Source organism: Marmota flaviventris, chromosome 7, assembly GCF_047511675.1.
Source record: "Marmota flaviventris isolate mMarFla1 chromosome 7, mMarFla1.hap1, whole genome shotgun sequence".
NCBI lineage: Eukaryota > Metazoa > Chordata > Mammalia > Rodentia > Sciuridae > Marmota > Marmota flaviventris.
This window is the reverse complement of record NC_092504.1, coordinates 1708408-1731024: the sequence shown is the minus strand read 5'-3', so window position 1 is coordinate 1731024 and position 22617 is coordinate 1708408. Positions and strand designations below refer to the sequence as shown.

The window sequence follows — 22617 nt, the reverse complement described above, 5'->3', positions numbered from 1 at the left end:
CGCCGGGGGCGGGCCCACAGGGCGCCGGGAACCAATGGGAGGGCACTTTGGCCCCACCCCTCGCGCACCGCCCATTCCGCTTCCGGTACCGAGGGACCGCAGCAGCCGTGGCCCGGAGCTCGAGACTTTGCCCACGAGTTTCGGGCTCTGCTGCGCACTAGAGCGTGCAGCGCGGCATAGCCGGGGCCAGAGAGGCGCTCGCTTTGGCCTGTTTTCTCGCCTGTGAAGTGGGGTTAGGTGCAGCCCCCCTCTCCAGGGCTGCTCGTGAGGAGGCCCATACCATTACGGGGACTTCCAGGGCGACTAGAAACTTCCGTCCCGGCGCCTTGCTGGGGGCAGCTGGGCAAAAAACACAACCTCCCAGAGTGCCTCGCGGGTGGCCCGACGCGGACTCGCTCTCCCAGAGTGCCCCGCGGGCGGCTGGACGCGGACTTGCTCTCCCAGAGTGCCCCGCGGGGGGCCTGGCCTGTCCTGGCTTGGCCTGGGCGGCTGCTACCGCTAACTGCCCGAGATCCGACGCTCTGGCTTCTTCCCCGTTCTGGGGGTGGCGGCGCGATGGACAGCCCCGAGGTGACCTTCACGCTCGCCTACCTGGTCTTCGCCGTGTGCTTCGTGTTCACGCCCAACGAGTTCCACTCGGCCGGGCTCACGGTGCAGAACCTGCTGTCGGGCTGGCTGGGCAGCGAGGACGCCGCCTTCGTGTCCTACCACTTGCGCCGCACGGCCGCCACGCTGCTGTGCCACTCGCTGCTGCCGCTCGGTGAGCCCCCTGCGCGCGGGCGGGGCTTGCTGCGAGACCCCGGGGTGCCCAGTCGCCCCGCCCGGCCCGGCCCTGCAGCCGGTCAATGCGGGTAGGAAAGGCGGCCGGCACAGTCGGGTTCGAGTCCTGAACCGTCATGGTGGCTGGGGTACAGGATCGCGCTACCGTGCCTGCCGTGGTGGATGGCGCCTGGGCGAGGGTCCCTGGAAGATGAGTGTGGGGAGAGCCGGCGCCGATGGGCAGCTCGAAGTTGGGGGCCATATAGATGCAGAGTCCTCTGCCAGGCCAGGACACTCAGGAGCTGTCCAGGGCAGTGCTGAGCAGTGACCCAGCTGCTAGTGGGGTCTCTGGGAGGCGGAGCTGTCAGTCGGTTAGAGGATGGATTTGGAGAGCGTTGGGGCACGTTAGGGAACTAGGCAGGAGTTCTTTGGCACTGGGAGAAAGAGGTCTGGGAGGACAAACGGCAGTGCCACGTCTGCTGCTCTGTGGACACCGGTGGAGTTGGGTAATGGAGAGCTGGAGGCACCCAGGCCTACCTCCAAGGGAAGGAGGGCTGAGGGGAGTCCGCTGGAGAGATGAAGATGGGACTGCTGTGGCAGTTGGTTTCTTGCCCTGATGACCCCATGTCCTGTGAGGCAGATGAGGAAAGTGGAGCAGGACTTCCTGACCATGTTGCTCCCTTGAAGGATGTGGGGTGGGTTTCTGAAGACCCTGTACTTGCACCCTCCCCATGGGCACTCCCTTTGCACCAAAGGAAAGCCGGGCACGCAAGTCTTTCATGGAGAACATACCTATAGCAGACAGCAGAGCTGGCCTTACAGCCTGTTGTCTCACCAACTGGTGTTTGCAACTTTCAACAAGCTTCCAAGTTTCATAGATGTTATCTATTGCTACATAACAAATTATCTTAACACATAGTGATTTGGCCAGAATAAACATTTACTGTTTTGTTTGTTTTTTGCAAATGGGAGCCTGCCTGTGTAGTCCCTTACCATCTACTTTGTTATTCATTCTGATGTTTCCATTGTGCGGATGTGGCAGTAGGGCCCTGGAGCTAGTTCCTTTGTCCTTGCAACATACTTCATTATTCTTTCTGTACTTGTTCACCTTTTTGTTTTGGTACTAGGGATTGAACCCAGCAGTGCTTCACATTTAAGCTACATCTCCACCCCTTTTTTAAATTTTGAGACAGGGTCTCACTAGATTGTTTAGGGCCTGCCTTGCTAAGTTGCTGAGGCTGGCCTGGAACTTGAGACCTTCTTGCTTCAGTCTCCTGAGCTACTGGGATTACACGCATGCACTGTTATACCTGGTTTGTTTACATTTTTGCATAAAGTGTCCCAGCTCTGGGATGGGTGTTGTCAGATCTGCCTTCTCAGGGTGGAATGGAAAGACCAAGATCTGACCCAGGTAGCTACCCCTAGGATCAGCCTTGTGACAAGGTCTTTGTGTTTACTTTTGGTTTTCTAGTCCGTGTTTTTTTTTTCAATACTCTCTCGTAAAACTAAAGAAGTAAATTGAAAACCTTCCCCCTAATGTGGTGTGGAGGTACAGGAATGCTGAAGCCCACCTGTCCTGGTAGCTAGCCAGGCCCAGAGCTAGTGTCAAGAGAGGATGTAGTCACTCCCCTCTGCCAGCCGAAGGGCAGCACTGTGACCTCCAGATGGCCACTGCAAGAGGAGGATGGCACCTGACAGCTCCAGCTTCCCTGAGGCACCTTCTCCTTTGCAGGCTACTATGTGGGCATGTGCTGCGCGGCTTCAGAAAAGCGACTCTACTCCCCCAGCCAGGCCCCAGAGGCCTGGCAGCTCTTCCTCCTGCTGGCTGTGACCCTCCCTTCTGTTGCTAGCATCCTGATTTACTACTGGTCCCAGGACCAGTGGACCTGCCACCCATTGGCCCGCACCCTGGCCCTCTATGCCCTCCCACAGTCCGGCTGGCAGGCCGTGGCCGCCTCCATCAACACTGAGTTCCGGCGGATTGATAAGTTTGCTACTGGTGTGCCAGGTGCCCGTGTAATTGTGACAGACACATGGGTGATGAAGGTTACCACATACCGTGTGCACGTGGCCCAACAGCAGGATGTACACCTGACAGTGACAGAGTCTCGGCAGCATGAGCTCTCACCAGACTCAAACCTGCCTGTGCAGCTCCTCACCATCTGTGTGGTCAGCGCCAGTCCTTCTGTGCAACCCTTTGATATCCGGTAAGTGTGTGGTGGCTGTGGTCTGCTGCAGGGTGTGGCCTTCATTGCCCCTTGGGAGGCACTGGGTGTGGTGGTGAATGCTGCAGCACTCCTGGGGTCTGTGTGATATGGGTCATCTGACCTTCCAGCATCACCCTCCTTCAGGGATCTTGCTGCTCTTAGCTTCCCCATGTGCTGCTCCTTCTGCTCTCTAAGTTTCTAGGAACACATTTAGGACAGCCCAGGACCATGATTTGGTGTCAACTTGGCTCCCAGCTTCTCCCCTCCTGGCCCTGGGGGTGAGTTTATAGGATCTGGCCTTAGGGCCATCATTGTTGGCTGCTGTCCTGGGCACCCTTGAAGGCAGCTGGTTTCCCTGGACCCTGCCTGCCTGTGGGTCCTGGCTAGCTCCAGGTCGAGGCCCCTCAGGCAGAGGAACCCAACCCAGCAGGCTGCATCTCCTGCAGGCTGAACTCGACAGAATATGGCGAGCTATGTGAGAAGCTCCGGGCACCCATCCGCAGTGCAGCCAACGTAGTCATCCACCAGAGTCTGGGTGACCTATTCTTGGAGACATTTGCCTCCCTGGTGGAGGTCAACCCAGCCTACTCTATGCCTAGCAGCCAGGTAAGTGCTATCCTGAGGGGAGGGTTGGATGGACCTCACAGAACATGTCACCAGGCTCCTACAGCTCCCTATGCAACCCCTGCAGGAGCTGGAAGCTTGCATTGGTTGTATGCAGACACGTGCCAGTGTGAAGCTGGTGAAGACGTGCCAGGAGCCTGCCGTAGGCGAGTGCCAGCAGTGCTACTGCCGCCCCATGTGGTGTCTCACCTGCATGGGCAAGTGGTTTGCCAGTCGCCAAGACCCCCAGCGCCCTGACACCTGGCTGGCCAGCCGTGTGCCTTGCCCCACCTGCCGAGCTCGCTTCTGCATCCTGGATGTGTGTACTGTGCGCTGAGCTTCCCAGTGGATGTGGGTAGGGCCTTGGAGATCTGGAATGGACTCTGTGGCCCTGCCAGCCACTTGCCCCTGCCTGGGAGTGGCCATACCTCCCTGGCCTTGGCATAGGGCACTATTCAAAGCACATGACCCGAAGCCACTCTGCCTTGAGCCTACTGTGTGTTGAGGATATTTGTCTAAAAGAAATTTTCATCAGAGATACTCTATCCCCAGGGACTTCAGCACTTTCTCTTTCTGGCCACCTTCCTCCAGGTGAGGGCAGGTACTCAAACTGAGAGCATTCCAGGGTCTCCAGAACCTAGGACTGCCTTGATGACCTTCACCTGGCCACTTTGCCTTAACTTTACCAAGCACATCTATCCCTCAGTTATGAGCCAGACTCATGTCCGTTCACCCAGGCCCATTCTCTGGCCCATGTCCTGGAGTTGGCTGCTGGCTCTGGTGTTGGGACACCTTTCCCAGCCATGGATACTGCTTGGAATACTTGAGGTGGAGCTCAACTGTGGAAGTGGAGATTTGGGGTGCCACTCTAGTGTGAAGGCCCAAGCTGGGGCATTTTGGTGGCTGCAGCCTGCTGAGAGGCTACTCCTGGATGAGGAAGCAGGAGTAGCAAGCTGGGGTCAGTCCAGGATGCCTTCACTCACTCCTGGGGGCCACCTAGCACCTGGAGGGTATTCACTGTGCCCTGGTGTATTTGGCTCCCATGGTCCACAGAAGACTGAGGCATCAGACTTGGCCCCAGGACAGCAGGGAGGATGTTGAGCCACAGGGATATCCAGAAGTCAAGCCCACCAGGGACAAAGGACAGGGCCAGTCACTGACTCTGAGTCTGCCTGGTTCTGAAGAGGTACTCCCAATGGTCAAAGTTCTGATGGGCATGCTGCCCTACTGATGATTTGATGGTTCAGGTGGGAGGGGAAGAAGTCATCCCCCCACCAGCTCTGACACAGTGGTTGCTGGAGGGAGGCCCTCACATCTGTGCCCTACACCTTGCTGTTTCAAGCAGGCATGAAGGATCCAGCTAGCCCTACTCATCCAAGGCTGAGCCTAACCCCAGGAGGTTTTCCAGCAGAGCAAGCTGTTTTGGGGAATGGGGGTTGGTGGCAAGGCCAAGAGCCAGTCACAGAATTTCAAGGGCTGCCTAGGAAAGGCCAGCAATTTGGGGGTTGTTTTTACCAAAAAAGGAAGTTTGTTTTATACAGATAAATGTAGCTAAATGATACTGTACTTAATAAAATGTTAGTTCGAAGTGCTGTGCTTTATTTTACTTTTGATATTAAAGCCAACTTTTGCTAGGTGCTAAGGCCCATGCCTGTAATCCAGTGACCAGGGAGGCTGAGGCAGGAGGATCACAAATTTTAGGCCAGCCTCAGCAATTTATCAAGGCCCTATCTCAAAATGAAAAAATAGTAAAGGGCTGGGGATGTAACTCAGCGGTAAAGTGCTCCTAGGTTCAAGCATCATTGCTGGAAAAGAAAGCACCAAGCTTTTGTCACAGTTGGGGTGATGGCTGGAGAATATTAGGAAAGCTATCGCAAACTGATCCTTGTGCAGTGTTCAGGACAAGAAGGAATGAACGTGTTCCTGGTGTAGGAACTCAAGGGAAGACAGAGTGAGACCCATCTGCCTTAGCCTGGGGATGACCTTTTTGAGTTGGAAAGGGAGGGCCCGGCATCAGTCTCCAAGGCCGCCCCTAGACAGCAGATGCCAAAGCCCAGCCCTCTGGGTGTGGGAAAAGGGCTTTGGAGCTGGGCACAGCCTCTTTGGCCTCTGCTTCCGCTTAGGCGGAATCTGCTCGCCACCTGCGCGAGGACAGCACTCCGGGGCACTTAACCCTCCTTCGGCCCCGAGCCAGGTACAGGCTGGACCGGTTCCTGAAACCGACCACTATTATGCCCGTGGGCGCTAGAACAGGGGCCCAAAGCCTCGGTGAAGCAAGCGGGCGGCGGTGGCAGGCGTGCTCCTGAGGACGCTCATCCATCCCTGCTGCCTGCGTCTAGGGTTGCTCAACCACTGAGCTACATCCCCAATCCTTGTTTATTCTGCGACAAGATTTCGCTAAATTGATGTTTGACTTTGAACTCGGGGTCTTCCCTGCCTCAGCCTCCCAAGTCGCTAGGATTACAGGAGTGCGCCACCACGCCACGCAACGCCAAAGTTTATAATGGCTTAAAACAACAAACTAGAAACCGAAAACCCAAGGCGGCCGTAGGATCTGCGGACCGAAGCCAGGCCGTACTTTCCGGGTTCCCGCCAGCGCCAGACGCGCCCCAGCCCGGACCAAGCCAATCAAAAGCCCGCTCCTTTGGTCGGGACCAATCATTGGAGCGCCCGCTCTGGCGGACCAATAGAAAGGCAAGTCGCACCGCCTATTCCGTGTGGCCACGGCGCGCGCGACGAATCTCCCGCCAAGACCCTTCCGCCCGCGAAGGCGCGACCAATCAGCGCCCGAGCAGTCGCGGATCCGGTTGTCTCGAAGCCAGAGGGGGGTATTCTGTTCCTCCGCCTCTTAGCTAAACTAGTGGCGTTGGCTCGCATTCTTGGGCGGTAGTCTCCGGTGGCGAGGTCCCACGTCTCCGCCCGGCCTGGGGCCTGGGTCCAAGCCTTGTCCGCCCACAAGGAACACGTAGCGGAGCGGGGAACCCCCGCCGGCGCGGACCTGGTGGTGTCTTCCGACCCCGCGCGCGCGGGAGCGCCGAGGGCGGGGCAGCGCGCACAAAAGGGCGGTTGGGGGCGGTGCGCGCGCAGACCCTGTCCGCGCCGGCGCCGAGTACGCCGCCGCCGTCCCTGCCGCCATGGCTTGTCGGCCGCGAAGCCCGCCTGCCTACGGGAGCCGCCGCGACCGCGGCGCTAGGTGAGTGGGCCCGTGGTGGGGTCTCGGGCCTGGCCGTGTGCGACGCGGCGCGTACCGCGGTCTGGCCGTGTGCGGCGCGGCGCGTCCCGGGGCCTGGCCGTGTACGGCGCGGCGCGTCCCGGGCCTGGCTGGGTGTAGGCTGGGTCCCCGCCGCTGACCGCGATCTGTCTCTGTCTCCGTAGCCCGTCGTCCCCTAAGAGATGGAGCCTCGGGCGGAAGCGCAGAGCGGACGGGAGGCGCAGGAAGCCCGAGGACGCGGAGGAGGGCCAGCACCCGGCTGATGACCGCAGACCCGCGAGGTGGGCCCCGCAGAGTGCATGCGACGTGTTGCGGGGGCTGGTCTGTGTGCCCCGTTACGCGGCGCCAGGTTAGGCAGGTGGGCGCTGGGTCCCTTGTCTCTGCTCCAGGCCCGGGAAGCATCCTCTCTGACAGGTGGCTGCAGAACCGTTTTCAGCCCGAGTTGATCACTTCGTGAACCTCTGGTAAACCCTGAGACGGTGCTGGGAGCTACTTGAGGATATTTCTTTAAAAGTGATCTAGTAACATAGCTTTTCAGTTGTGTTTTACTTTGAGCAGATTTTGCTAAGGTGTGTTACACCGGAGTAATAGAGGTGTTACGTAAAAGCCAGGATGAAAACCAAAGCTCCAGGTAGCTCATCTTTTCCACGCTGGTGCACCCAGGAGTCTTGCCATTTGATGGCCTGTTCGGTGTCTGCTTGGCCCAGCATTTTCTAGGTTAGGCACTTCTGGGAAGGTCAAGATGTGCACTAAGCAATGTCTCTTAGGACTTGGACAGCAAGTGGAACAAGATAGTCCAGAGGGACCAGGAGTACCCGAGGAGAATGGGCTGCTCAGGGAGAACTTCTTGAGGGACTCTTTGGTGACTGGGATGAAATGGGAAGTGATCCCTGTACCACATTTTATTCCTAGGCTTTCAGGTGGGCTTGAGTGGCCTGAGAGCTGACTAGAGGACAAGGACAAGGCTGCTACTGAGCTGTAATGAAAGGACATGGTGATTAGGCCAGACGGGGGTAGCAAGGTGGTGGGGAACACTTGTTTAGTGTGGGCCCTTGAAGGCAGGACCTGGAGGACTTGTTGATGGTTTGGGGGCTAGAGGAAAGAGGAGTCAGGGTGACTTGAGCCTTCAGGCCTGAGTACCTGTGTTGACTGTGGAGTCTTTTGCCCAGGATGAGCAGATCTCCTGTAGGGAGGGACTCGGGGATTAGGCTAGAGGAGGCAGTGTGAGTCACCAGTACATATAGATAATGTTTAAAGACTTGGAAGAGGGGTGTGAGTAGGAGCCCTAACTAGTTCTAGGCTAGGTAGAAACGGGAGGCAACAAAGCCTTACTGAGATCAAGCTCTAAACCTTTCCCAGTTAAATCCTTACAGTGTCTAGAATGCCTGATACCTGGACTCAAACCCTCAAGCAGATAGGTCAGCTGCACAGCCTCATTCCACCAACATAAAAGGAATGCTTCTGTCCCTGGGCCTTTGCACTTGCTGTGTGTGCACTAGCTGTATCTCCATGCTAGTCATGTTGGGGTAGGCAAGAAGTGGTACCTTTGGGAAGAGGTTAGTACAGTGTATAAAATAGGCTTCGTTGTTTTCAGATGGGGTAAATTGGGCATCCAATCTGCCTTGTCAAAAATGTGCTTTAGGGGCTGGGATTGTGGCTCAGTGGTAGAGTGCTTGCCTAGCACGGGCGGGACTCGGGTTCGATCTTCAGCACCACATAAAAATAAAGGCATGGTGTTGTGTCTATCTATACCTAAATAAATAAATAAATAAATATATTTTAAAAATGCGCACTAACATCACAAAAGGTTCCAAAATATGAGAGGTGGCATAAGATCGCTTGTGCATACTCTTTAAGCTATCCTTGTGGGGGATCTGGAGACCCAGACCTGGACCTCTTGCTATACCACTTGAGGGTTTGCAGCCTATGGACAAGTCTCCCTATGCTTTACTCTGTATTTACAATACAGCTATTGAACCAGATTAAATTGTACTTTATTACCTGATTTGATTTCAGGCTTTCCTGACCATTTTTAAAATTTAACTTAAGGTTCTCAGGGGTGACTATGAGGAAAGAAAGTTACATAATTGTTGTGGAAGAATTGTTGTTGTAGTTATGTTTTCCAAAACATGCCATTTGATTTGTGACTATAACACCTGAGGTTGTTTATTTGTTGAAATTAGTGTCTAGTCTAGTTTTGATACACCAACAGTAGCGAATAGAAAGTTGGAGAGGAAAAATAAAAGATAAATTTATATCTAATATAAATAACAGACATGATGAAGGTTCTGGCTGCCAGAAGTTTTAGCATCAAGCCTTGATAGAATTGAGCTCTTGGGTTAGGTTTGACTCAACTGTAAGTGTGCACTATTACTGCCCTAGTGCGGCAAACGCGCCACACAGTACACTTTACATCCACAATGTAGTTGTGTGTATAATGGGTTCTGAATCATGTGTGCCTGAAAGAAAAAAAGTAGCCACTCCACTTGATTCTTATGTGTGCCAGACACTACATAGCAGTAAGCATGTTATCTGAAGTCTTTTTTATAAAACCATGACATAATGGTTTCTTGTTATGTAGCTTTAAGAACAAACTACAGTAGGTGCCCTTCTCAGTACTCCCAGTGCCTTGTTAATTTTTCCTCTTCCCTCAGTGACATGCCTCATTGTTTAGCCAGTGTTGGCTTAAGGTGGGTGGGCAGAAATCATCTAATGGAGCCCAGAAAGGCTTTAAGAGAATCGCCCAAACTCAGTGACCTAGTCAGTTACAGAGTAGAGATGCTTTCACATCTGATTCAGCCCATTCTGCCAGATGGCCTCTGAGTGTTTCCTGACAGTGTGAAAGGGAACTGGAAGTGCTCCTGAGGTCAGATGGCCTTTTTGTTTTGTTGCAGTTTCACCACTCCTGAAGGCCCCAAGCCCCGTTCTCGGTGTTCAGACTGGGCCAATGCCGTTGAAGAAGATGAAATGAGGACCAGAGTTAACAAAGAAATTGCAAGGTACACATTTTGGACCACATCAAAATGTTTTTGTGGCTTTTGAATCTTAACACTCAAGGTGTGCCTTGGAGCAGTGGTTCTCAAAATTTGGCTCCCAGGGTGAGGCTGTGGCTCAGTGGTAGAGCATTTGCCTGGCATGTGTGAGGCCCTGGGTTTGATTCTCAGAACCACATATAAATAAATAAAATAAAGTTCTATCAACAACTTTATCAGCATCTCCTGGGAGCCTACTTTCCAGGGCCTTAGTGGTGACCCTTCCAAGCTGTGGGTGGTGTGACGAGGCAAGTGCTCCACCACTGAGTTGCACACTCAGCCCAGCTCCACAGCCACTGACTCTATCACCACCGTGCGCCACTGAGGTGAGGAGTTGTTCTCGATGGTGGCCTGGCTTGGTCTTCATGCAAGATGGTCCCCTTCCTTGCCTCATTGCATCCAGGCGATAAATCCCTGGGTCACATTGTGGGCGTTTCTAGTCCCTCCTCTCCTTTTGCCCCTCACCATCCAACCCCAGCCCGGCTGGCTGAGTTGGTGTGGTTTGGTGCAGTATGTTGGATCAAGCAGGGGACAAGTCGGTGGGAGCAGATCTGTTAGCTGCCTCTGATGAGGATGCGTCTTGGGATTGGCTGCCTGTCCTCATCTAGCTGATGACGCTGTGGAGGGTTTTCTTTTGGCCTAGAGACCATTTGTGTGATGTAGGGTGGTGTGCCTGAGAGCGTTAGGACAGTTTTTTTAGACCTGGTTGCTCTAAACTATGATCTTGGCAGATAACCTTTGTTTTATAAAATGATGTAACTGAGGTTAGTTTTGTGTTTAAAAACAACAACAATATGCTGAGCTTCCAGGGAGAAGGCTGCATTCCTGGTGGCTGTCAACTCTAGAAGCATTGCTAGTTTTTAGACCTTTAAAGAAGGTCTTTTTTTTTCCCCCCCTCTCAGATATAAAAGAAAACTCCTCATAAATGACTTTGGAAGAGAGCGGAAATCATCATCAGGAAGGTACATGCTGTGTAAACATTTCTTTGTAATTGAATTGCAGATTGTCCTGATAGCACTTATTGATTAGCCGGTTCCTTACTGATTTGAAATAGTTTCTGTTGTGTACTAAATCCCCAAATGTACAAAGGTTCTGGGCTGTTCTGGGATTAATATGGTTTGGAACCCAGAGGATGATGATGTTCTAGCACTTTCTTGGCATAGCTTACATGGTGATTTTTTTATGCCAGGCTTGTTCTTAATCTTCCATGTTTTCAGTTCTGATTCAAAAGAGTCAGCGTCTACAGTGCCAGCTGATGTGGAGACAGATGAAAGTGTCCTGATGCGAAGACAGAAGCAGATCAACTATGGAAAGAACACTATTGCCTACGATCGCTATATTAAAGAGGTCCCCAGGTAGTCTTGTCTCCTTGGCACTTCCTAAATCAGCCCCACCATGCCTTGCTGAGAATTGTCTGTCATTGACTCACAGGAGCTTGTGTGTAAATCAAGGAGAATAGATTGGTATCTGAAAAGCACCCAAAATAATAATAATGTCAGGTGGTATGCTCATGAGTCCTAGTAGTCTTGCAGATACAGTCATTAAAATGTACAGCGGGGGTGGGAGTTTGCCACCGATCCTGAAGATGTAACCAGAGGAAATTGCCTGCCACTCAACCCTGCTCTCTCTCAGGCATCATGTCCTTGCCTCTCTCTCCAGGCAGACACAAATGGATACAGGAAAGCCTTTTGAATTTTCATGAAGTATTTGGTAACATTAAGATTAACATTTACTTTTCTGGAATAGATTGCAAATAAGTAGTAAAATTCAAAGAAATTGTGCTTTTTTTATATGGCTGGCTCATTTTGTAGACTCACCTGATCTGTACTTTGTCAGATAGTGCTGATCTCAGAGCCTGGCTAACCTAGTTATTGAGAAATGTGAGAGGCTTGTGTTGAGGTGACCTTACTCCCCTGCAGACACCTTCGACAACCTGGCATTCACCCCAAGACCCCCAACAAATTTAAGAAGTATAGTCGGCGTTCATGGGACCAGCAGATCAAGCTCTGGAAGGTGGCTCTGCACTTCTGGGATCCTCCAGCTGAAGAAGGCTGTGATTTGCAAGAAATGTATGTCTTTGTTGTGTTCTAGTTCCGTTTCTCTGGCACAGTGACTGATGACAGGTGTTCTAGAAGTTCTCAGAACTTCGCTCTCAGGGCTTGGCTTGGTGTCCCCTAGTCATGGGATTGTGGGGAGAATTTCAGGGAGGATTTTGCCTACTGGGTTGGATTTACCTTCTGGAGTTGGAAGAGAGTGTTCAGTAAATCTAGGACTCTGGTGGTTTTTTTTCTATTCCCTTAAAAGATGAACATCCTCAGAGTTGTTTGATTCAGGCTGGGGATATAGCTCAGCAATTGAGCACTGGCCTAACATACATGGCCCTGGGTTCGATCTACAGTAATAACAACAAAAAAATCATTTATGAAGAGTTTTTTTTTTTTTTTTTTTAAAGAATTTTAATATTTATTTTTTAGTTATTGGCGGACACAACATCTTTGTATGTGGTGCTGAGGATCGAACCCGGGCCGCACGCATGCCAGGCAAGCGCGCTACCGCTTGAGCCACATCCTAGCCCTATGAAGAGTTTTTTAAAAATATTTTTATTAGTTATTGTTGGACCTTTATATATGTGTGGTGCGGAGAATCAAACCCAGTGCCTCACACATGCTAAGCAAGCACTCTACCACTAAGCCCCAGCCCATGCAGAGGTCTTATTTTAATTAAGGAAAGTTTTTATCTTCACAAGTTGTGTTTTGTTGTTGCCGTGTAGGTACTAGGTGTTGAACCCAGGAGCACTCGACCACCAAGCCACATCCTGAGTCCCACCTCTCTTTTTTATTTTTAAATTTCAAGGCAGGGTTTCCCAGGTAGCTAGGATTACAGGCATGTGCCAACGCCCCCATCCTGTCCTGACTCTCAAAGCCTTGTTGGATTTCATTTCATAGACACCCTGTGGACCTTGGGGAAATGGAAACTGAATCCACAGAAAGCAGCTCTGAGTCTCAGACGAGCTCACAGGATAACTTTGTAAGTACTTTCTTTAGTTAGATCTTTCTGCCTGGATGTTTCAGATCATAATATTGAATTCTGAGAGAGTGACCTAAAGGCTTTTGAAGAGTCCCACCATTTCCATTTATAGTATATGGCCTTTGCCCTCTGAATCTAGCATCTGTGTGAGCATTGTCACAAGTGTTGTAAGTGGTGTCCGGCTTGTGCTGGGGAACTACTGGCATAAAAATCAATGCTGAATGTTACTAGATGAGAGATTGCTTTGTCTCTGGGGTTTTGGTTTTGTGTTTTTGTTTTTTATGGTACCAAGTGTTGAGAGCCTACAAGTGCCTCGTGGCGGCTCGGTTATTTTATGCCCAGCCAGACTGCGGCAACCAAAGATTGAACTCAGGGGCACTGGACCACTGAGCCACATCCCCAGCCCAATTTTGTATTTTATTTAGAGACAGGGTCTCCCTGAGTTGCTTAGTGCCTCACCATTGCTGAGGCTGGCTTTGAACTCATGGTCTCCTGCCTCAGCCTCCCAAGCCGCTGGGATTATAGGCATGCACCACTGTGTCTGGCTGCTACTTAGGTATTTAAAGTTAGGTTTTCTAGGGGGAAACCCTTTAAAGATAGTGTACAGGTTGCCTTATCTCCAGTTCTGTGGATAATGAAGTGGAATTTATTTTTTTTTTTTTGTGTGTGTGTGTGTGGTTCTGAGTTTCAAACCCAGTGCCTTACACATGCTAGGCGAGTCTCTACCTCTGAGCCACAACCCCAGCCCTGGGTCTTTTTCAGACTTTCCTGCATAAGTACAATGTACAATGAAAAGATTCATGTATTATTCTTTTAAAAGGAGACTACCCAATGTTTTCAAATGGAAATATTCAGAGTCTTTAGTTTAAAAAAAAAATAGGTAAAGGTTCAAACATACATACTTGAGCAATTGGTGCTTTTGGGTTCCTGTACCATATTTGAACATATAAACCAAGGTCCAGAGTTGCCTTTTACTGTCTGCCTTCCTATGTCGCCCGTTTGTACACCACTCAGTCTGCTTGTGATTAGTAGGCGACACAGATGTTCAGTAGAGGAACAGCAAAATGTTTGCTTAAGGCGTATACCTTGTTAGACTTTGTCCACTTGCAAAATCCTAAAAATATTTTAAGATTTCTTTTGGCTTATAATTTCACAGGTATCAATCCATGTTAACCTGGCTTTGTTGCTTTGGGCCTAAGGAAAGGCAGAACATGGTGGAAAGACTTGGTAGAGGAAAACTGCTTAGCTCATGCCTCCAGGAAAGCAGGAAGTAGGGGGATGGGAAGAGGAAGGGCCCTGGAACCAGATACACCCTTCCAGGGGCATGTCCCCACGCGATCTACTTCCTCCAGTTAGGTGCCACCTCCCAACAGTGCCATCAAATTAAGAGCTGTCAGTGGGCTGATCTGTTGATGATATTAGAGCCTCATAATCCCACCTTTGAACATTGCTGCATTGGAGAAAAACCTACAACCTATGGGCCTAATCCTAACCCTGTCTCAGATCATGGTGGTGTGTTTTTTTTTTTAACTGGATTGAACCCTGGGATGCCTTGCCACTGAACCACATCCCCACTCCTTTTTATTTTTAAGATAGGATCTCACTAAGTTGTTGAGGCTGACCTTGAACTTGAAATCCTCCCATTTTGGCCTTCCAGGATGCTGGGATTAAGGCTTGTGCCACCATGCCCAGCTTAACTTTCCCTTTTCAGTTAAATTTTTGAAGAAAAAGTTTAATTGAAAGGTCATACCCTCACAGGTCAGTTAGGTGATGTTTTGTGTCACAGCAGCTCCTGTTAGGTGAGGCAGCCATGGCTCAGAGGTGTGAGGTGTTCCTTGGGGCAGGGGTGGGTGGATAGTTAGTGGGCAGGAATTTGAAGCTTCCAACTAAAATAAGGTTTATTGTTGTGCATTGGAATCGCTCAGCAAGCCTGCCTCTCTGAGGGACAGATGTGACCTGTGCTTGTGTCTTTTAGGATGCATATTCTGGCACACCCACCAAGGTCAGACACGTGGACTGCCAAGTGGAAGACGAATTTGATTTGGAAGCTTGCTTAACTGAGCCCTTGAAAGACTTCTCTGCTATGAGTTGACTGCCACCTGGTGGCCACTGGGAGAAGCAGGTGCCATCTCTGGCCAGCCAGAGGTCCGCCAAACATGTAGGCCTGTGATGTGCACTGGTAGCTGGGTGGTGTCTGTCAGTAGTTCATGGTCTTGGGATGAGTTGTTGTTCTTGCCTTACTTTCTTAGAAACATTAATTTTGTGTATAGTGAGTGTTTTGCATGTTTTAACTTGTAAATGGTGCTGAATCCAAGGAATATTGATTGCAAAGCAGTCTTGAGCAAACTTGGGTGCATGGTGTTTCCACTCTCAAGTTGGAAAGGCCAGTGCAAGTGAACTAGTTTTCCACAGCCTCCTTAGACTTTTAGTTGCCGCTTGTCAGGTGGGCTGGTTGTAAACTTTACCATGTGTTCATAGGACCAATATAGGGTGGTTTTCTTTGCAGGTACTTGACAAAGTGTACTCAGTGTGAGACATATGATTTTGTGGAAATGTGTTTTCTGGCCTTTTATCAATAAGTCCAAGTATTTTTTTCCCCTCCCATACAGAGCTCTGAACAAAGATGTTAAATTAATGGGTTTTATGTAAGTTAAAGTCTTTGATTGGGTACTTGTAAATAGCACTAGGTAGGTCTTAACTGATGAGACAGTTAAGGCAACAGAGCGACTTAGAATGTTTTTTACAATCAGTTAATTGACAGTGTAAAATTACTGTAAATGATAATGTGTACAGATATTCAATTGTAAACTTGTTAAACTGTTGTTTTCATTGCTTTTGTATGGAATGATGTTGCAAAAATAAAAAGGAAAAAACTCTTTTAACGGATCTATGACGTTGCCGGATGGGCTCGCTGCCTTGATGAACTTTGTGTAGGGGATCACAGTGAGCCTCTTGGCGTCCCTGAGGTTCTGCTGAGTTGCACACAGAGAGCCGTCCAGGTTCTAAGAGAACTGAGCCCAGTGCCAATGAGAGTGCTGGCCCGAGTCCCTGCCTAACCCACTGGTGAGGGGCCTTGATAGTCCTGGCTCTGGCATGGGAGCCTGCCCTGATGGGGAGGAAGCTACAAAGGCTTCATTCAGGGTTCAGGTTAGGGGATAAAAATATGGGGGTGGTGGTGCTTGTGAGGATGCATTTGAGTGACTTGTCACCCCTTGGGGAGCAGCAAGTGTGGAGCCCTGAGGTGGGAGCGAAGTGTAGACTGCAGTAGAGTTCCAAATGGAGAGCATGGGAGGGCAGACTGCCATCTCAGATGGTGGAATCAGAAACACCAACCTCCACCTGCTCCTGATACAAGCTCTCCAGGCTGCTTGCTGACCACTTCCTGGCTTCTGCTGCCCATGTGAGAACGTGGGCATTGATAAGCTAAAGGACTGTTGAACACACAGTGTGGGCTTCCACCTCTCCTGATGGCAAAGAAGGTGAAGTTCAGTAAGTGGCTTCCAAGCAAACATCAGGTGCAGAGAGCGGCCAGAGGTGGCTGTGCTGATGCTGAGGGCAGGGTGGCTGACTGCTTGAGAGTCTCAGAGACATAGGGCTGGTGAGCTCATGAGCTAGTCCTGCAGAAGCCTAGGACCCAGAGGCTTCATCTGGAAGGGGGATGGATGTAGCCTTGAATGCCAATAAGATTCACAGGTCTCAAAGCTTCTGGAAGAGGTAGAGGACTGGAAGGGAAGGCAGTGGGAAATGGGAAAAGACCTTAGGACCCTCCAGATCCTCTGGCAGGAAGCCGCCTGAGAAAACCCCAGCTGCATTCACAAATATCCCTTGATGGGAAAGAAGGTGCTTCTGACAGTGGGCCCAGGATCCAGAGGGCAGAGCCAGGAGCCTGGAGGATTGCCCTGTGCCAAGCCTAGCCGGGCGATTGCTTGTGTGCCCTGCTGGCTGGATTGTACAATTGCCATGGACTGGGGACCCCAGAGCATATGTCCCCCTCTGTGTTGTGTGTGTGCTGGGGCAGGAAGAGGTACTCATCCTGGGGTGCTGTACTTAGAAGCATATCCAGGAGCCTTGCCACACTGAGCAGCTTCCAATACCATGCCCTGCACTGGGATGTTGCTGTGATCAAGTGGAACTCTGAGGCCTCGGTGGGGTTGGTGTGTATATCCTCCATTTTGGAGGAATTTAGTTGATTTGTGGCTGCGGTGGGCTGTGGTGGTCTCAGCCCAGGGCAAGGCAGCTGGGGTGATGAGGAGGCCAGAGTGGGGGAGGGCAGCTCGGGCTTTGTTGAGGGGTTGGGCACCTGGGAGCCCTGGTGCACAGGGGAGAGTCCCCAGCTCCTAGCTTTTGCTGCACATTTAAATTCTTGGAAGGCTGTTGAGCACCAAGGAAATCAGTCTTGAGCCTCAGCCCTTGCTTTACTGTGTGAACATATCTAGTATTTTCAGTGTGAGTGTTACAGATAACCAACAGGCGAAGATCAAGTCGTCTTTATTCTTGACTCTTGTACATCGAACCAAGGAGTGTCGGAATTAAATTAAGTGAGTTCAGCATGATTAATTCTTCACATCCCAGGCTGATTGCTATCTCATCCCATTCACCAGTCATCTTCCCGTCTCTGTGTGTAGACGGGGTCAGCTTATCAGGGCTGTCATCCCATGTCCCCTGACTTGCTTTCTCCTTATGTATTGTGCAGCTGTTCATTTCTGGCTGCTGTCAGGATCCTGTCTCAGCAATTCTGCCACCAGGTTGCTGACTCCTCCCTCCCTTTGGTAGGAAGATGTCCATCAAGTCTCCGAGGTGAGTCACTTGTCTGAGTTAGCCACCCGGGGCCTTCTGAACCCTGGTGGACAGCTCTTCTGATGAGCTGATGGGTTTTAGGATCTTTGGTTCCCCAGCACGGGCAATTTGGAAGGTCTGCTGGGCTGGGTGCATCAAGTGCTGTGCAGACTGGTACTTGGCCTGTTGGCTTTGAACCTGGCTTGGCAGATAAACATGATTTTATGTTTAAGAATTTGAAGCTGAGTGCACACACATAATCTCAGTGGCTCTGGAGGCTGAGGCAGGAGGATTGCAAGCCAACCTCAGCAACTTAACTTAGTGAGGCTCTAAGCAACTCAGCAAGACCATCTCTAAATAAAATATAAAAAAGGACTGGGGATGTAACTCAGTGGTTAAGTGCCCCTGGGTTTTATCCCTAGTTCCAAAAAAGTAAAAATAGGTAAATAAAATTATAGCTCAGTGGTAGAGCAGCCCTGGGTTCAATCCCTAGTAAAGTCAAGTCCCACTCAGGGACTAAGGAGCAGGGTCCTGTGCCTAGAGGCAGTGTGAGTGCCCAAAGGAACCCCAGAAGACAGAAGTAGACTGCCCAGCCATTAGAAGGACAGCAGCCTCGGTAGAGCAACAGGCAGCAGAGGGCAACTCAAGGAGACAACAGGATGGAGGTGGCTGCTAGAAGTAAATTAGCAGAGGAATGAACAGAAAGACGGGGCTGTGGGTGTGGCTGAGCGGTGGAGCACCTGCCCAGCAAGTTCAAGGCCCTGGGTTCCCCCTGCTGTGGGGGGGGTGGGGGGTGGGAAAGGGAGAAAAGCAGGGTGGAGCAGGGCAGGGGAAAGAGGCATGCACTAGAAAGAGCTGCCCAGTGGCAGGCCATGGGATGTCCACACAGATGGTTCTGAGGAAACCACTCAAGTGGCCCTGCAGCTGCCAACCGAGCCCAGCAAGGCCGCAGGCACTAGAGCAATGGCTCTGCACACCAGCAGGAGCCTGTGCACGTGGAAACAAGTTGACTTTTGCTCTGCTTTCCAGGCCGGAGTCCTCGGCCACATCCCACAAAGCACCTGTGGATTCCGATGCTTGTGGCTGCACAGCGCCTGCCTGCACAGCCCCCCGAGGGCGTGGGCTGTGCTCCAGACTGCGCCAGGCTGCTGGGGGTGCAGCGGGGCCCTAGGAGGTGAGCCAAGTAGGGAGGGCCCAGTGGTCAGAGGGGTGTCCTTCTCACTCCTATGGGTAGACATGGCTAAGTGTGTCCCCTAGGGTGGCACTGTGGGGAGGCCATGGGCCCTCAGTAGGTGGGGCCAGGAGGGAGGTCCTTTTCTGGGGACATGCCCTCGGCCTCCCGAGTCACTGGGATTACAGGTGGGTGCCACTGTGCCTGACTCTGGCTTCTTTTTCTTTCTTATTTTTGTGAAAAAGGAAAAAGATGGGTTTATTGCTTTGCTGGCAAAGGTTTCTGGTTGGGTGCTCACACTGGGCTCTTTCCACTTGGGTTGGCGGCTCCTTTTGTGTTGGATGGTGCTGGCCTTGCTCACCCCCACAAGATCCAGCGTGGGCTGTGGCCTTCGGCCTTCCTGTGCATCCTCAGAAGCAGGGAGTGGGCTGGTTGGGGCACTGATGGATCTCCTGGACAGGTGCTGTACCGGTGTTCCCCACAAGGTGGGCAGAGCACCTGCGGGGATGCTGTTCACTGTCAGTAGCTCTGTGCTGCCCTCAGCAGTATCCCCACCCACCAGCCTATGTCAGGGCTTCCAAGAGAGATCGCCCTGGCCCCTCCCTCTGGAGAGAGGGACTGTTGAAGGAGTTGACTGTGAAGGCTTCAGGTCTGAGATGTGCCAGGTCTGCCACAGGCTGTAGGCCTGGGGAGGTATCGCCCGCGTCCATGGGCGATGGAATCGAGATCACTCTGCGTGGTTTGGGCCGGCAGCAAAAGGATCACACAGACACGAAGTAATTTTTTCACAAAGCCCGGCGGAAGGGGGGTGGTGGTGGTGGACAGCTCTGCAACCTCCCAGGTCCTCTTCCACGCTGGAAGGCAAGAGAGCAAGTGTACCCAGAATCACTTTATTTATAGGGAAAAGACACAGGATTTTCAATAGAATATTCTACACCAAATAAAGCAGGGGGTAAGCTTTCAGGGTGCTGCCCAGTCCCACTGGGTAACGCTCAAGCCCAGGGCTGAAGCAAATTCTTTGTTGAGCCAAGGTGAAGGCCACTTGCTTCGAAAAGCTTGTGGTGTGCAATGCCAGGCCAACACCCCCTTTACTCAAGGCTGAGAGGAGTACTTAGCTCATGGGCAGGGCGGCCTCCTACAGGGAACGGGCTGGTGTTACCCTGGAGTATGAAAGCCACGTGCCTCCAGATTTCCCTCTTTATAGGGGATATCAGCCCCCCTGACCTTTATAAAAGTCCTTCAACTGATTGGGCGAGGCCCATCTGCATTGTGCTTTTAGCAGTCTACTGTGATTAATGCTGATCTCATGTGAAACATATCTTCACAGCAACACCCAGACATGCCGACTGAACATGTGTTCTGAGGTCAGATGGACGTGGAGTGAATCCTCACGGCACTTGTGATGCTTCTGGTCTGAACCAGCCATTGCTGTTGTACTACTGTCATGGTGTTCCCTGTGTGGTGACTTGTTAGCTGCTGTCCTAAGGAGGGCTTCTCTTCTTGCCTGTTTGTCAACTTGGCTTAGATTCCTGGATTTTTAGTTTTTTTTTTTGGTACTGAGGATTGAACCCAGGGGTGCTTAACCACTGAGCCACATCCCCAGCTTTTTTTTTAATATTTTGAGACAGAGTCTCACTGAGTTGCTAAGTGCCTTGCTAAGTTTCTGGGGCTGGTTTTGAGCTCGAAATCCTTGTGCCTCAGCCTCCAAAGCTGCTGGGATTATACGTGTGTGCCACTGCACCTGGACCATGAGTAGTTATTATTATCGTTTTCTTCTTTTTTTTTTTTTTTTTGGTACTGGGGATTGAACCTAGGGGCGCGTTACCATTGAGCCACATCCACAGCCCTTTTTATTTTTTGTTTTGAGACAGGGTCTCACTAAGCTCTTAGGATCTAAGTTGCTGAGATTGGCCTTGACTTGGTGATCTTCCCGCCTCTACCTCCTGAACTGCTGGGATTACAGGCGCATGTGTGCCATGGCATCCAACTTGTTTTCCCCCTTTTCCTTTTTTTTTTTTTTGGTACTGGGAATTGAACTCAGGGGTGTTTAACCACTGAGCCACATCCCCAGCCTTTTTTTTATGTTCTATTTAGAGACAACCTATCAGGCTCCCTCTTGTCCTGTGGGAACTCTGCCTCTTCTCACTTGAATAAATCCTACCCTATGCTAAAACAAAACAAATCAAAAGAATAAAAAACAAAGGAATAAAAAGTGCTGAGGATGTAGCCCAGTGGTAAAGGGATCCTGGGTTCTATCTCCAGTATCACCAAAAAAAGAGAAATCCTTCCTTCCTACTTCCACTTAGATAAGGATATTCTCCCACGTTTTTCCTGAGGTCTTGCTTTGATTCCTCTGGGGCTGGTTTTGTATAAGACAAGAGATGGTGATGTGACACTCGCTACCTGGAGAGAGCCAGGGCTGCAGTGCTGACTGGGTTCAATCCCAGCACCACACCAAAACAAAAACAAACATGGAAGGGAATCAGTGGCACTCTGGACCAGCCCCAGCCCACACCTGCCCTGGCCAGCAGGGCCCCTTCTGCAGTCAGTTGACCCCAGAGAAGCAGCTTGTTTCTGGATTCTGCCCTGCTTGCTTTCGGCCATTTGTTCTTTCTACTGATTGCTGGCATCAGCTTGGCAAGCGCCACTGAAAGCTTTGTGTTTACAGGTTATTTGGAGAGAAAACCCGCCATCTCTGCGTTCTCTCTGTCACTGTGACAAAACATCCACTAAGCCAAGTCAGCATAAGGAGAGGTTCTTCCTGGCCCATGGTTTTGTGGCCCTGTAGCTTTTGGGCCTGTAGCACGTCGTGGTGGAAGCATGGGGGTCCCAATGTCCTCTTCAAGGGCATGCCCCCAGTGTCCTACTTCCTCCAACTGGGCCCTACTCCTAAAGGTTCCACCACCGGCTCCTAGTCGTGCCCCAAGCTGGGGACCAAGCCCTCAGTACACGGGTCTTTGGGGGAGGTTAAGATCCAGACCACAGCTGTCCACAAACACGGCTCGTCTGCCTCCTTCAGACCCTTCAACAGAAATGTCTTATTTAACCTCATCTCACTCACCCGGACCTGAGGTTGAAAATGGCACTTTCTAAAAGATGCCGCTTTGTGTCCCGATTGTTGTTTCCTGGTCTTGTCCCGCACCCTGGCTGCCTATTACAAACCCTGATCTTTTTTTTTGGTGTTTGAATGTGGAAAATCGTTCTGACTGTAAACACAGGCGTTGACTTCTTCCTTTCCAGCCCTTCTAACTTCTTTCCTTAACACTGAAAAGAGTGGACGTGGCGGGCGCCCGGCGGACCCCGCGCTCTGGACCCGGCCGGGCTGAGAGGCTGCAGGAGGATCCCGGCACCCAGAGTGCGGGGCGGCTTCCCCCGGGCGCAGGCGGAACCGGCCCCTCGGTGTGGCCTGCGCCGCGTTCTCCTCGGCACCGCACGCGTGCCTATCGACAGCGCAGTTCCCGAGAGGGCGAGTGGCTTCCCCAGAACCACAGGTCAAAGCCAGGCCCGGGAGGCCTCAGCTGGGATCCGTCGGCCACGCCTCGCGCAGGCCAGGCGCGGCCCTGCAGGCCCAGCGCCCTCGCCCACTGCCGCAGGTCGCCGCCGCCTGCCTTCGCCGGCTGCATCAGCTCGGAGCCACGCGACCCAGTGAGCGCCGGCGCACAGGGCGGGCCGGGGGCGGGGCCGGGGCGTGACCAATGCCGGCGCGCCCCGCGCTCCCGGGGGGCGGGGGGGCGGGGCGGGCGCAGAGGCCCCGCCCACGCGGCGCCGGCTCTGGCGTCGCCCCGCCCGTCAGTGCGGCCAAGAGGACGGAGCGGCGACGGCGCGCGGCAG

The 22617-nt window shown here is 51.8% G+C and overlaps 2 protein-coding genes across 3 annotated transcripts; both read left to right on the top strand.

The window, feature by feature from the left end:
* Positions 1–12: 12 nt before the first annotated feature.
* Tmem129 (transmembrane protein 129, E3 ubiquitin ligase) lies at positions 13–5157 on the top strand. Of its 2 annotated transcripts, none has more exons than XR_003583483.3 (4): positions 13–760; positions 2492–2966; positions 3162–3244; positions 3413–3501. XR_003583483.3 is itself a non-coding variant. In XM_027940324.3 (4 exons), exons 1-4 carry the CDS (start codon positions 556–558, stop codon positions 3904–3906), a joined length of 1089 nt encoding a protein of 362 aa, XP_027796125.2. In that variant the 5' UTR covers positions 27–555; the 3' UTR covers positions 3907–5157. The 2 variants fall into 2 exon arrangements, 1 of the variants encoding a protein (XP_027796125.2); XM_027940324.3 differs by lacking the exon at positions 3162–3244 and adding an exon at positions 3658–5157 and having other exon boundaries at positions 27–760; positions 3413–3572.
* Positions 5158–6652: 1495 nt separating this feature from the next.
* Slbp (stem-loop histone mRNA binding protein) lies at positions 6653–15725 on the top strand. The gene is made up of 8 exons (XM_027940338.2): positions 6653–6762; positions 6945–7061; positions 9675–9779; positions 10715–10774; positions 11030–11167; positions 11732–11881; positions 12758–12839; positions 14815–15725. Exons 1-8 carry the CDS (start codon positions 6704–6706, stop codon positions 14929–14931), a joined length of 828 nt encoding a protein of 275 aa, XP_027796139.1. The 5' UTR covers positions 6653–6703; the 3' UTR covers positions 14932–15725.
* Positions 15726–22617: the final 6892 nt, after the last annotated feature.